Source organism: Garra rufa, chromosome 12 (assembly GCF_049309525.1).
Source record: "Garra rufa chromosome 12, GarRuf1.0, whole genome shotgun sequence".
Classification (NCBI taxonomy): domain Eukaryota; kingdom Metazoa; phylum Chordata; class Actinopteri; order Cypriniformes; family Cyprinidae; genus Garra; species Garra rufa.
Genome location: NC_133372.1, coordinates 5,345,364 through 5,360,603, shown reverse-complemented (window position 1 = coordinate 5,360,603; position 15,240 = coordinate 5,345,364). Strand labels below are relative to the sequence as shown.

Genomic DNA, 15,240 nt, shown 5'->3' with positions numbered 1-15,240 from the left:
CTTGTTTTAAGCAAAAACTCACTTCTATTTTCTGAAAACAAGACAATATATAAAAATATTTTACTTGTTCTTGATTTAAGAAATTTTAGATACGTTGCCTGGAAACAAGACAAAAAAAAATCTAAGAAAGAAAAGCATTTTTTGCAGTGCAACCTCTAAGCCACTCGAAAACATCTGCCATATTACCTCATTAGAATTTAGAAACTCATTATAACCAGCACAAATACTAAAATACAGTGTGATTTAGTGAACATGATATTACAGAACAGGCTATTTGTCCACATACAAAATATTTTATTACAAAAAGTACAAGAGAGAAATTGACAAGCTTTGACACAGACTACATTGCATTTATTAATGCCAATTCAATGAACTATGACAGTAAAATATTACAGTATTGCTTATTCACAGTTCTGCAGGTCATGATATGAAAGCACAGTGCTTTATCAATTAGCTACTGATGCACCACAATGTCTCTCTGTCCTACCAATTTTAGATATACTTTCTATATTTCAGTGCAGGTCCGTTCCATTTAGAATTGTGGCATTACAGACGAAGGAAAATGCATCCAGTGGATATTAGCCTCCTAAATGCAAAGAAAAGAGTGAGACTATACGGTAGGAAACTGGTGTTCATTTTCATTTGTAGTAATAGGGATGAGTTGGATTCAAGTGTGTGTTTTACCTGCTCTCACAGCCACACATGTCTTTTTGCACTCCTCTTCTGTGTCAAAGCGGTTACGGTTCCCATCACAGCCTCCGTACCAGAACTGAGCACAGGCGTTGGCCTGCCGGTCATAGTACCAGCGGATGTTATAGTCCCGACAAGGGCCCTGATCCAGGAGAAGCTCACAACGGGGGTCCAGAGATACAACCTCTGAACATAGGTTATTTAAAAAAAAAAAAAAAACATTTAGCAAGATTACATTTACATTTCAGAACCATCTAGTGAGCAATGTCTTGGGATATGTTACTAGGTTGTCAGATTATTTAGCTTGTTTCAAGCAAAAACGCACTTATTTTTGAAAATCCTTTTGAAATTTTGGCTGGAAACAAGACAAAAAATCTAAGTAGGAAAAGCATTTTTTGCAGCGTACTTGCTTTTGTTATTAATGTGAATGTGAATCTAACTATAGACTTTTTCTATTCTATTTGTTCATCATACATTTTAATAAAATAGACTGCAGCTGATAGGCAACTAGACGATGATGATCAGGGATATGATGCATGTGCAGCAGACTTTGCACTTTTACAAAAGCAAGTAAATAACACTGCAAAAAGATCTTACTTGGAAAAAAAAAACAGGTAAAAATTAAGTGTTTTTGCTTGAAACAAGCTAAATAATCTGCCAATGGGGTAAGAGAAAATTATCATGTTTTCTGTTTAAAATGAGACTTTTTTGCTTACCTCATTTGGCATATTATTTAGCTTGTTCTAAGCAAAAACTCACTTAATTTTGACTATTTTTTTCTAAATAACAAGATAATCCTTGATTTATGAGTTTGTAGATATTTTGGCTGGAAACAAGACAAAAAAAAATCTAAGTAAGAAATGCATTTTTTTTTTTTTTTGCAGTGAAGATGCAAGTAAATGTCAGAAAATTAATAAAATGCTTTATTTAACCCCTTAAGGGATAACAGCCCTTCAAATATTTTAGTAATCATCATAAATAATATATCATCTTGTGAAAAGCATTTTAAAAACGGGCATTGTGTTACTACACCCCTAGTGGGTGGAGTCAGGTGTCATATTACAAAATGTATTACAGTCTTTCAGAATCAAAACTTTTTATAATCTTGACAAAATATATATCATCAGATACTGACAGAGAACTTTAGACATTTGTGACAGAATAATGCAAAAAAAAAAAAAAAAAAAAAAAAAAAAAAAAGACCTTCGATGGCACCGTTGCTGTTTGTGTTATAACTCCCTAAATAAAATCTCACTGGAACCTCATTTTTTTCATATCAACTTCAAATTTGGAACATAACCTATTTAGACATTATTTATTTATTATATAAAAAATATGGTACAGTGCACTTTCTTTATAGTAAATTTAAACTTATTTACTTTCTGATACTTTTATATTTTTAAAATGACACCTCTGCAGTAATCTACAGATTTTTTTTTTTTAAAGAAGACAGAGTACAACCTTAGGTCTATATTCCAAAGCAATTATAAATTATAACATTTTAAGTTTGAATAGTGCACTTTCACATCAATGTTCAAAAATGAGGGGAAACACATCTAAAAAAACACCAGATATATTAATTTCCCCCAAAGAAATGAATGATTAACTAAGAAATAAAGGATTTGTCCCCTTTCCACACTAGTATTATCTCTTACCGAATGTTTTTCTGTATGCTACGTTCAAAAGTTTTGGGTTGGTAAGATTTTTTAATGTTTGTTTAAAGTCTCTTCTACTCATCAAGGCTATGATAAAATCAGTCTCCAGTCTTCAGTGTCACATGATTCTTTAGAAATCATTCAAATATGCTGATTTTCTGCTTAAGAAACATTTTTATTTATTATTAATGTTAAAAACAGTTGTGATGAAAAGAACAGCATTTATTTGAAATCAATTTGATCACTTTAATGCATCCTTGCTAAACAAATGTATTCACTTCCTTTAACCCTTAACTGTCACTCCCATTTTTAACAGGGACGTGAAAATGAAGAATTGAAACTTATTTTTTATAATTCATGATCAAAAACATTTTGTAATATGACTTTGATGTACATCTTCCATGTTAATGCAATGTCTGATTTTAAAACGGCTTTCAACTGATATATAATTTCTTATGATTTCTAAAGTGTAATAGGGAAAAAAGACAATGAGTAAAAATGTTTGTGACAAAGGTCAGAACTCCTGTTATGAAGTAGATTTTTAAGGTGCACTTTTGTCATATATTAATCTAGTATTTTTCCTAGATTATTTGTAACATAAAAAAATGTCAAATATCTATTTAGGAGCCTTAGACCTTTCCAACAATATTTACAGTGCCTTGCGAAATTATTCATACCCCTTCATTTTTTTCACATTTTGTTATGTTGCTGCCTTATGTTAAACTACTTTAAATTACTTTTTTCCCCACATCAATCTACACTCCCTACTCCATAATGGCAAAGCAAAAAATAGGTTAACATTTGTGCAAATTTATTAAAAATAAAAAACTGAAAAGATCCCGTTGCATAAGTATTCATACCCTTTTCTGGGACACTCGAAATTTAGCTCAGGAGCATTCATATTGCTTCTAGATGTTACTACACTTCGAATGGAGTTAAACTGTGGCAAATTCATTTGAATGAGTCTGATTTAGAAAGGCACACACCTCTCAGAAAAGGTCTAATGGCTGAAAATGCTTATCAGAGCAAAAACCAAGTCTCTGAGGTCAAGATAACTGCCTGTAGAGCTCAGTGACAGACTTGCGTTAAGGCAATGATCTAGGGAAGAGTTCAGAAAAAAATCAGCTGCATTGAAGGTTGACAGAAGCATGTAGCCTCCATTATCCATAATGGAAGAGGACTGGAACAACTAGGACTCTAGAAAATGTCTGCCAGCCCCCATCCAAGCTGACAGAGCTTGAGACGGGAAAAGAAGAGGCAAAGAATGGCAGATAATTGCCAAATGCAGATGTGCAAAGCTTGTCACATCATTCCCAAAAAGACTTGAAGCTGTAAAGGTGCTTCAACTATGTACTGAGTTAAGGGTATGAATACTTATGCAACGTATTTATTTCAGTGTTTTATTTTTAATAAATTTGTAAAATTTGCAAATCTGGTTTTTACTTTGTCATTATTATGGTGTATGGAGTGTAAATTGATGTGGGGAAAAAATAATTTAAAGCAGTTTAACATAACGCTGCAACAAAACAAAACGTGAAAAAAAAATGAAGGGGTATGAATACTTTTGCAAGGCACTGTAGTTTTGTCATGATTAGATTAGGATTTATTTGTAAAATGGTGAAGAAAACTTGGGAGTCCCACAGGGTCGATGGTGACAGTTAAGGGGTTAAAACAAAATCTTACTGATCCCTATTTTGAACGGTGTATTTTGTCGTCTATTAGTAAGTGTTACACAATATGTTTTTACCTTTAGGTAATGGTGGCCGTGGTGCTGGTATATATCGTACGGAGGTTGACGTGTTCACAGTCATTGATGTTGATGATGATGTTGTCCCTGACGAAGGCCTGCGATGTGTGGATGTCCCAGTGACTGTTGGAGTATTTCCTCTACCGCTGCTCTGCTCTGAATTTCTTGTGTCTGGTATCTCAGGTACACGCTTACTCTCCTGAGAGAACATTAGAAACACTCAAAACTAGATCAAACTTGAGCACAAAAAAACGAGGCCACCAAAAAAGTGTCCAGTCACTGTTGAGACCATCACTGCACTAACCACATTAATGTCTGGACCAGCTGTTGGAGCAAACGTGTCTCCTCTCCTGCTCTCCTGAGTGACAGTGTTTGTCCCAGAGTGTGTTCCTGTGTGCTCTTCATGGCCTTTATTTACATTGGTGCCATAACTGTACCTGCTGTTATCACTGATGTGGTTGCCATTATTACCATTACGGTTCTCATAAATGCGACTGAAGATAAGATCTCCGTTTTCATCCTCACACAGCTTTTTGACTAGTTTGGACTCTAGAGCTGTATAAGAGTGAATTAAAAAGACAGAAAAGCAATATTAGATACTTAATCCCTTACAAACTCAAATGTAAACATCTGATCAATTCCAGATTAACCCTTTCATTAGAGCCTTGCAAAAGTTTTCACACCCCATGATTTCTTATGTTGCAGCCTGATTGATAAATTGCCCCCACATCAATCTAGCAGGTTTGTAACAACTTCCCAATCTTATTTAAATTAAAAAACTGAAACAAGTACACTGTGTAAGTACACAAGTATTCATACTCTTTTCTGGGACACTTGAAATGTAGCTCAGAAGCATTCATATCGCTGTTAGATGTTACTACCTTTGGACAGTAAGATTTTTAATGTTTTATTTTTTTTTTTAAAAAGTGTTTTCGGATCCAAAGTAGAGCAAAAACAGTAAAATTTTGAAATATTTTTACTTTTTAAATAGCTGCTTTCTATTTGAATATATTTTAAAATTGATTTTTTTTTTTACTTTTTAACATCATTACTCCAGTCATGATCCTTTAGAAATCATTCTGATTTGCTGCTCAAAAAAGTTTTATTATTAATAATATTATTATTTGGTTGAAAACAGCTGGGTAGACTTTTTTCAGGTTCCTTTGATAAATAGTAAGTTCAGAAGAACTGCATTTATCTGAAAGACAAATCTTTTGTAACATTATACATGTCTTTATCATCACTTTGAATCAATTTATAACATCCTTGCTAAATAAAAATATGTCTATAATTTCTTTCCCACAAAAAAAATAAAAAATAAATAAAATGACAGAGACTCCTAGTTTTTGAAAGGTATAGTGTATAATGCTACAAAAGCTTTTTTATTTCAGATGAATGTTGATCTTTGGATCTTTTTATTCATCAAAAATTCCTGAAAAAAAAAAATGTACTCAATTGTTTTAAACATTGATAATAAAAATGAAAAAGTTTATTGAACAGCAAATCAGCACATTAGAATAATTTCTGAAAAGCAGGTATTTTAAATAGTAAAAATATTTTACAACATTACCGTTTTTGCTGTATTTTGGATCAAATAAATGCAGGCTTTGTGAGCAGAAGAGACTTCTTTAAAAAAAACATTACAAATCTTACCAACCAAAAAACTTTTGACTGGCAGTGTATAACTTATGAACCTTTAATAATGAATTGAATTTAATTGTAAAAAATCAAATATTAATGTACCTAAAAACTTGAATTATTCAGGCATTTTATGGCATAACTGCAAAGACTTTAGATGTTGAAGTGCAGTTATGATCATACAAAATGTTTACCATATTAATGTATTTGTGTAAAATGTCTTAACTTTTTAGCAGTGCAATCAAATAATAACTCAAGATAAAAAGGCATTCTCTTTGATGGGGAAGTGTGTCCAAACTTTTGACTGGTAGTATATGTCTATATGCATTGCATGCAAACATAAGTACTTTCATATAGTAGAAGTATGTGGGTTGGCATTCAGCCTCAAGTTTGCTGTGTCTGTTACCTGGCAAGGTGTTGAAGTCGTCTATGTAGAACATGTGCTCACTGTCAGGGTCCGATGCAATGAGATTGAGCTCCTGGAGAAACTCTTGCTTTTTTGGATCATTGATGTTAACAATCCCCAGAGCGTACATCTCAATGTTAGCTGCGTGCGCCTCCCTGACAGCCATTTCCAGCTTCTTTGACTCTCGTTCATCCGTTTGTCCGTCTGTGATGACAATGGCAACCTTCTTCACCCCAGTCCTTGCACTGTAAAATGCTTTCTGAGTTGTATTGCTGATGGCAGAGCCGGTGTACGTGCCCTCGCCGATGTAGTGAACCCCGCGTATGGCTTGTTTGATGTCTTGTTTGGTCATGTAGCGAGCAAGGTTGAACTCTAGCTGGAAATGTAAGCTGTACAAAACAAGTCCGACTCGGGTGGCATTGCGGCCTATGGTGAGTCTGTCGACTAAAGCGGCCACAAAGTCCTTGATGATCTCAAAGTTTTCAGGCCCGACGCTTTCAGAGCTGTCGATCACAAACACCAGCTCCATAGGAGGCTCTCTGCACGTGATTCCACAGCCTGAAAGACATTACAGGACATGTTATAAAATGTATACACTTAGGGCTGGGCGATTAATCGAAAAATAATTGAAATCGACATTCAGAACCTATAATCGTTAAAATTTTTCCAAGAAGATTATTTCAATTACTTTCCCTTTAAAAAACACAAGCGCTCCGTTCCGTTATTTCGCCGACATGTCGATGGAGAGCTTAAACAGTATTTATACAGTAAAAAGTATTTACAGGATATACAAGAGTAATTTTATTTAGAGGAGATACTGCTTATTTTCTACTTTTAATATGAAAAACATTGAAAATTATTTATTTTGTTTCCAATAGTGCAAGTTATTTATTTTCACTAATTTAAGAAAAATGTGACTTTTCGTTTTAAGCAATGCTTGCTTTAATTTCAGTTGTTCAACACTGATGTTCAATTAATAATCATAGATCATCGTAGATAGTGTGTTTCCTTCAATTATTTTAAAATCAAGTAATGCACCCTTCATCCAAAAATCTCTCGCTTGTAATATGTGAGCATATTTACTGTACAAAACTTGTCAGTGAACTATGAGGGCAAAAAAATAAATATTATATAAATATAATTAAATATAATTTTATTAATAAATAAAATAATCGTTCATTAATCGTAATCGGGTTAAAATGCTCAATTAATCGAGATTTTGATTCTAAGCCAAATTGCCCAGCCGTATATACACTACTGTTCAAACATTTGGGGTGAGTACGATTTTTGTAAAATAATCAATGCTTTTATTCAGGAATAATGCATTAAGGGGAGATACTGCAGGCAAAAACACAAGTTTGAAATTTTGGGCTTTTTGGTGTTTGATAAAGTGTTTTTTCAGACTAGTGGAAAGAAAACACTCAAAAGACACTGTTAAGTGTTTCTTTTATAGCACTTTATCTATTTGTGTCAGTAGATTTAAATTACAATCCATATTTTTAAAGGCTGTTTTCTCAAAATGAGTTTTTTCCTCCTACACTGAGCCATAAATCTACACTTCAGCAGCACTTACACACACCAAACTTTACATTTTTATTTCTGTCTTTATTCGGAAGGTTTTTACAGAGGGATTTGTTCATATAGAATTTGCTTGATTTTATACATTTTATTTCCCCAAAAATGTTCAAAATATTTTTTTTTCTGAATTAGGGAGTGACAATATGAGATACCCAAAATTCCCTCTGTAAACAACATTTGACTGTCAAAAAAAAAAAAAAAAAAAAAAAAAGAATTTTGAAACTTACTTCCTCCAGTGTTTAGATTTTTGTACTAGAAATGTATGTAAATTAGTGCATATTTCATTAAATAATGCCTCGTTTGCATATTTAAACCTAACATTTTTAGAAAACTTGTACTACAAAAAATGTTTGCAATTATCAAAGTAATCAATCAACTAAGTAAAGTGATAACTATTAGGATTTTTTTTTTTACCCCGTTCACCTGCAGTGTCTCGCCTTAAATTGATTAAAAGTGACATTTTAATAATTAATATTTTATTTCAAATCAATGCTGGGTCATTCCGTGTCAACTCAACCAGAGGTTCCTGGCTCAAATTTTTGATTTTGCACATATTTATTCTGAAAAAAGATAGACATGTATAGTGATGAAAACCAAAATATGAAATGTCATGGATGGATATTTACTGAGTAAAACACTATTTTCTAGAGGGAGGTCAAAATGACAATTTCCACCTTAGATTCAGAGTCAGCTTACAGGGGGTAAAAATTACTTCAGAGAGATGGCAGCATAATTATCTTATTTTTACACAGAGATTGGTAGTTCTATTAGAAAAATATGTTGAAAATTAGATATCTTTTTTGCATTCTGTCCTAATGGTGACCATTCACAAATGTGGAAACAGCACTTTTCAAGTTTTTTTCCAATGTTTGCATGCCTGTAACTCAAGTAGTATTGAAGATATCTTAATGCCCTTTTAGATATTGAGTTAACAAACTTTCCTTTTAGCTTCTTCATTTTTAATGCCCTTGAAATTTAAACATGGCTCCAGGAGTAACATGTACACATTTTCAGTGGTCAAAAGCTTCATTGAGATCCCCATATCTCTGGGACTGAACGATGTAGGGCCTTAAAAATTAAGATTCAAAAAGAAAAAGTTTATGAAGAACTAGAATCTAAAATCATATTGTGATATCTTTAATACTTCTTGAGTTATATAAACGTGAAAAATAATATTGATGACACTCAGACAGGTATGTTCAATGTGGTTGTCTTGACAGAAAGAAAACATCATTTGTTCTTCAGACATTTCTCTTTAAAATAAAAGTAGTATCATATTTTTACAAACTTACCCACATTTGGTTTTTGACCGCTGAAAATGTGTACACTTTAACGATTTACTCCTGGAGACATATTGAAGTTCCAATATCTCTGGAAACGAATCTCATAGGGGATTAAAAATAAAGATGCTAAAAATTTTAAAGCTTAAAAATTTGTTAAGACCCAGTATCTAAAAAAAAACCATTCAAATATCTTTAATAATGCTTACAGGCATGTAAACTTTGGAGAAAAAGTTGAAAAGCGCTGTTTCCCCATTGTTGAATGGTCACCATTGGCACATAATGCAACAAAGATTGCTAAAAGAGTATTAAAATTTCCACAAAAATATTAAGCAGCTCAACTGTTCTCAACATTAAAAATAATCAGAAATGTTTTTTGAGCAAATTATCATATTAGAATGATTTCTGAAGGGATCATGTGACACAAGCCTGGAGTAATGATGCTGAAAATTCTGCATTGCATTATAAAAAGGAAAACATTTTACAAATATATTTATACAGAATGCGGTTAGTTTACACTGTAATAATATTTCAGAATTTTACTGTTCTTACTGTATCTTTGATCAAATAAATGCATCCTAAGTGAGCTGAAAATTCAGCATTGCATAATAGAGATAAATGATATTTTAAAAAAGTATTACAATAGAAACATGTTAAATGGTAAAACTATTTAAAAATATTACAGTTTTTCCTATATTTTTAATCAAATAAATGCAGCCTTGATGAGCAAGAGAGTCTTTAATTAAAAAAGAAATCTTTTTAAAAATCTCACCAACCCTAACATTTTGAACAGTATATAAAGCAAATTATGTTCAAATGTAATGTGGGATACACATACCACAAATCTCCCTGATCATTCTGATGATGACTTCCCTCTAAAAAAACAAACATCATATCGGAGTCGCTGAAATGCATATGAAATGCATCCATAAAATGCATATAATGGTTTGAATGTTGTAATATAATGTGAAAGACGTAAAAGACACACCGTTAGTCCAGATTCTCCTTTGATTCCTTGTCCACCCTGCAAAAAAAGTGAGTTAGAGCGTTATAATACAACTCAAAATATACAAAGTTGCTCTTAGAAGCTATTCTAAGAATTCCCATTGTTCTTAAATGTTACAATGTTACAAACATGAGCATTTGTATGCATTTTTTGGGATGTGCGTTTCATTCTCTATGAAACAGAAACTCATACACATTATGACTGATTTGAAATGCTTCACACTGGTAGTAACTCTCTTAATGTTGAGGTTAATTTACTAACTGCTTGTCCAGGAATGCCAGGATCTCCCATATCACCTTTAACCCCTTTTATCCCCCTCTCACCCTGAGCACCACGATCCCCCTGAAAAACACAAACGGGCTTCATATTAATAAAATGTACGAATACTAAACAACACAACACAGAATATATACCAAAACATGAAACCTTTGACCCGGGCATTCCTTCTCCAGGAGGTCCTCTTGGTCCACTCACACCCTGTGAGCCCTGATCACCCTGCAATAGTGTATGAGAGCTGCTGTTAGGTTTGAAAACACATCTATACTTGTTCAAATCTTTATAAACTGTGACCCTGGAAAACAAAAACAGTCTTAAGTAGCACAGGTATGTTTGTCAAAATAACTGATTTTTCGTTTATGCCAAAAATCATTAAGGCGAGACACTGCAGGTGAATAGGGTTTAAAAAAAAATAGTTATCACCTTACTTACCAAGTTGATTATTGTAAACATTTTTTGTGCTACAAGTTTTCTGAAATGTTAGGTTTAAATATGCAAATGAGCTATTATTTAATGAAATATGCACTAATTTGCATCTATTTATAGTACAAAAATCTAAACACTGGATGAAGTCAGTTTCAACATTTTTTTGACATATTAGAGTCAAAAGTTTTTAAAGAGGGAATTTTGTATATCTCATTTCGTCACTCCATAATTCAGAAAAAACTTAGAACAGCCAGGAAACATTATGTTTTTTACCATTTTTTGGGGGGAATAAAATGTTGTATAAAATCAAGCATATTATATGTGACCCTGGACCACAAAACCAGTCATAAGGTTAAATTTTACAAAACTAAGATGTATACATCATATGAAAGCTCAATAAATAAGCTTTCTATTGATATATGGTTTGTTAGGATAGGACAATATTTGGCCGAGATACATTTATTTGAAAATCAGGAATCTGAGGATGCAAAAAAATCTAAATACTGAGAAAATCACCTTTAAAGTTGTCCAAATTAGGTTCTTAACAATGCACATTACTAATCAAAAATTACATTTTGATATATTTACAGTAAGAATTTTACAAAAATCTTCATGGAACATGATCTTTACTTAATTTACTGATTTTTGGCATACAAGAAAAATCTAAAATTTTGACCCTTGCAATGTATTTTTGGCTATTGCTACAAATATACCCCAGCGACTTAAGACTGGTTTTGTGGTCCAGGGTCACATATATGAACAAATCCCTCTGTAAAAACCTTCAGAATATAGACAAGAATAAAAATGTAAAGTTTGGTGTGTAAGAGAAAAAAACTCATTTTGAGAAAACGGCCTTTAAAAATATGCATTGTAATTTAAATCTATTGACACAAATTTCTTTCCAGTAGTCAGAAAATCACGTTATGAAAAAACTAAAAGCCCAAAATCTCAAACTTGATAGGTGCACGAAAAAAAGAGCATTTTAAGATATTAAGTATAGATCATGTTCCATGAAGATATTATGTAAATTTCCTGCCATAAATATATTGAAACTTAATTTTTAATTAGTAATATGCATTGCTAAGAACTTCATTTGGACAACTTTAAAGATGATTTTCACAATATTTTGATTTCAGATTTTCAAATAGTTGTATTTTGGCCAAATATTGACCTATTCTAACAAACCATACATCAATGGAAAGCTTATTTATTCATCAATTATGACCAGGTTCATCACTTTGTGGTCCAGGGTCCATTTGTGTATGCCAGTGTGTCACCTTTGAACCCTGTATGCCTTCTCCTGGTGGCCCAGTTGGTCCAGGAGGTCCTGGTCTTCCCATGTTGCCCTGGTTCATTAGGAGACAGATTATTCATACAAAACAAAGAGGGAAAACACTTTCAGATTTATTGGTGCGGAGATAAAAGCAGCACTGGAACATCTGGAATGACGTTTAGGTTACTGGATGACATTATCCGGATTTGTTGGACATATCTAAAAGATTTGGAACAGGTGAGTGTGTGTATTTCATGGTTAATATACGATCACGGCTACAGTACTATGATAAATGTAGTGTTAAGATGATGGGTTAATTGATGAAGCCTTTGAGGAACAGCATGCATTCCATGGGAAGTTCATTCAGGGAGACAAAACGCACTTTAGAACGTCTTACAGGGATCACAGACAGAAAATTAATTGTGGGAACAAATAGCCACATCTTTTCGGCTCAACAAGGCTTCATTCATTTGATCAAAAATACAGTAAAAACATTAACATTGTGAAATATTATTACAATTTAAAATAAGTGTTTCCTATTGTAATATATTGTAAAATATAATTTATTTCTGTGATGCAAAGCTGAATTTTCAGCATCAGTGTCACATGATCCTTCAGAAATCATTCCAATATGCTGATTTGCAGCTCGAGAAACATTTTTGATTATTGCAAACAATGGTACATTTTACCTCAAGTTTGTCTAATAAATAGAAAGTTCAAAATAACTTTTTTACTATACAACTGTAAGAATTTTATTAAAATTGTATTTTTTTTGTATGCTACTGCACAAGATGCTATTTATTTAATTGCATATGAAGAGCACCCTCTATTCTTGTTATTTTCCATCTCTAATAATTTACTTACTGGTTGCTTTCTTAAAAAACAAACAAACTAACACTAGCTTCTCTGTTCTTGTGTTCTATCCATCTATTTTTAGGCCTCTAACACTAGCTTGCATTTTTATTAAAAATTCGATCTATTTCGTATATAATTTAAAAAAAAACTTGATATGTGTACTGCATTAGGCTAAATGAGACTTGTCATAGCACTTGCATGTTATTTTTAATTTTTTTGTTGTTGTTTTTGATTGCTTCTGTAAGTTGCTTTGGATAAAAGCATCTGCTAAATGTATAAATGTAAACGCAAAACCCTCTAAAAACCACCTCGGTGGTGAGATAATGATACTGAGTGAATGCTCTTGACACATAGTATAGACGGTTTCAACGGCAACAACGTAAACAAACGTTACTGCGCATGAGCGCTTTTGTGGCCCAAACTTAACTTCCGGTAGACATCCAAATAGAATCAATAACAACAGCTAAGTCCTTCTAGAGTAGATTATTTTTTTAATAACAAGCGAAAATATGTTGGCTGCGTAAATTAGACTGATTTATTAAAAATGCAAACTCATTACTTCCCAGTAGGAGGTGCTTTAAGCACGAGAAACGAGGTTTCCCCGGTAATGGCTATAGACAAAGCAGCTCTTAATTTAAAAACGCTGCCTTATGCAGGATGAAATGAAAATGACATTTTCTAAAGACAGTCTTTCTTCAGAAATACAGTGATATAAAAACACCCACGCCTGGGTTTGATTTTTAAACGTGTATTACGTTTATTCAACGAAGTCTATTAACAGATTAATTAATTAGTCTATTAATTTCAATTTCCAATTGGAAAATCAGTCGGTTTTTATATCGTGGCAGGTCGCCACAAATAAATAAATTTTTGGGAAACACATACCACAGCACAATAACCTGAGACCAACTTCATTACTCATTATTAGCTGCGTTTGTAGCCCGCAACACGAACCAGACAGATAAACAAACACAGACCGGAAGTTAACTTAGGTCCAGGCGCGTGCGCCCGATGAAACCGTCTATACGTCCATCAAATACTTTTACTTCAAACTTGCTAAAATCCCAGCCTCAGCCCAATCAGAATTACTAGTACTTAGGTAGAAAGCTGTACATAGAAGTCTGATAAAAATGCATATTTTAAAGAAAAATGTATGGATTTAGTGACTTTTGCATCTGAACTCTTCAAATCTTATTTACTTTTATTATATTCCATCTTATCCATCTCAGTATTAAACCTTACAGTACAATGGGAGCAGATCTAATGTCAGAATGTTTGAAAAAGAAGTTTGAATGAAGTCTGTTTGCGTTTGATGACGTACCGGCGGTCCTTGTAGTCCCTCCCCTGGAGGTCCAGCTGGGCCCGGTAAACCTCTGAAGCCAATATCACCCTGAGACAAAGTCATGATGAAATACCTGTGTTTTCACACCAGTTGATCATAATCATATATCGATTATCTGCTTTAGGTGACACATAAAAACCATCCTACCTTTGGTCCAGGTATTCCTGTGCCCTCTGGACCAGGTTCTCCTGGAAGACCAGGAAGACCAGGATAACCCTGTAAACAAACAACACACACAGCAATAACAAAATATGACGGTGAAAGCATCATTACAGAATGATCATTTAATGTATTTTAATAAAATGTGAGTAAAATGTTTTTTACTCACTGAGGGACCAGGATAGCCGTGCCCTTTTGGTCCACTTTGACCAGGAGGACCTGGCTCACCACGATCACCCTGAGAAACAAAGTGTGAGCAATCCACTGATGTTTGGTCAAGACTGAGAGATTAGTATTTAATAATTAAGAATTAAATGAACCTTTGGTCCAGGAAGTCCATATCCTGTCTCTCCTACCGGACCAGATAGACCTGGCGGGCCTAAGTCTCCCTATAAGGAGACATTACAATGATTTTACTGAAACTACAAACATACTGTGCAATTAAATTTTTTGGGTTGCATATGATTCATTTTCTAAATACCCCACATAATTTTTATGCACATACACTCCTGAACAAAATCTTAAGACCGGGGGAAACATTGCAAGTATTCGCATTTCGCGCTGGTGGATCATAACCGGGTAGTAAGTACTGCTTCAGAATGCCAAAAGAAGAAACAGGAGCAAGAGACAAAAAATAGAAAGTAGGCAATTTATTGAAAACGGCATTTAAACTCAAACAGGCTGTTCATCAGTTGATCAAAAGTTTAAGACCATGGCCCAAAAATAAACCCACAAAGAACTAAAAGTGTCAAAAAGGACTCAGTAGTGAGTAGCCCCACCGTTCTTGTTGATCACTTCAAACACTCGCTTCGGCATGCTTGATCTGACTGTTTTCTGGAGGCTGCTGGGAACGTTGATCCATGTGGTGAAGATGGCTTCACGAAGGACATCCACGTCATTACCCCACAG

At 33.5% G+C, this 15,240-nt stretch overlaps 1 protein-coding gene across 1 annotated transcript in view; it reads right to left on the bottom strand.

Moving 5' to 3' along the window:
• Positions 1-292: 292 nt before the first annotated feature.
• Positions 293-15,240, bottom strand: part of LOC141347360 (uncharacterized) — a 42,038-nt gene continuing 27,090 nt past the window's right edge. Inside the window, exons 23-36 of the mRNA XM_073852365.1 lie at positions 14,652-14,720; positions 14,501-14,569; positions 14,320-14,388; positions 14,152-14,220; positions 11,980-12,048; positions 10,427-10,495; positions 10,262-10,342; positions 9,983-10,018; positions 9,833-9,869; positions 6,137-6,694; positions 4,397-4,647; positions 4,093-4,291; positions 685-876; positions 293-586 (exon numbers count right to left, since the gene is read on the bottom strand). Of these exons, the coding sequence (XP_073708466.1) occupies positions 579-586; positions 685-876; positions 4,093-4,291; positions 4,397-4,647; positions 6,137-6,694; positions 9,833-9,869; positions 9,983-10,018; positions 10,262-10,342; positions 10,427-10,495; positions 11,980-12,048; positions 14,152-14,220; positions 14,320-14,388; positions 14,501-14,569; positions 14,652-14,720 (1,776 nt within the window). The 3' untranslated portion in view covers positions 293-578. The remainder of the gene's footprint in view (positions 587-684; positions 877-4,092; positions 4,292-4,396; positions 4,648-6,136; positions 6,695-9,832; positions 9,870-9,982; positions 10,019-10,261; positions 10,343-10,426; positions 10,496-11,979; positions 12,049-14,151; positions 14,221-14,319; positions 14,389-14,500; positions 14,570-14,651; positions 14,721-15,240) is intronic.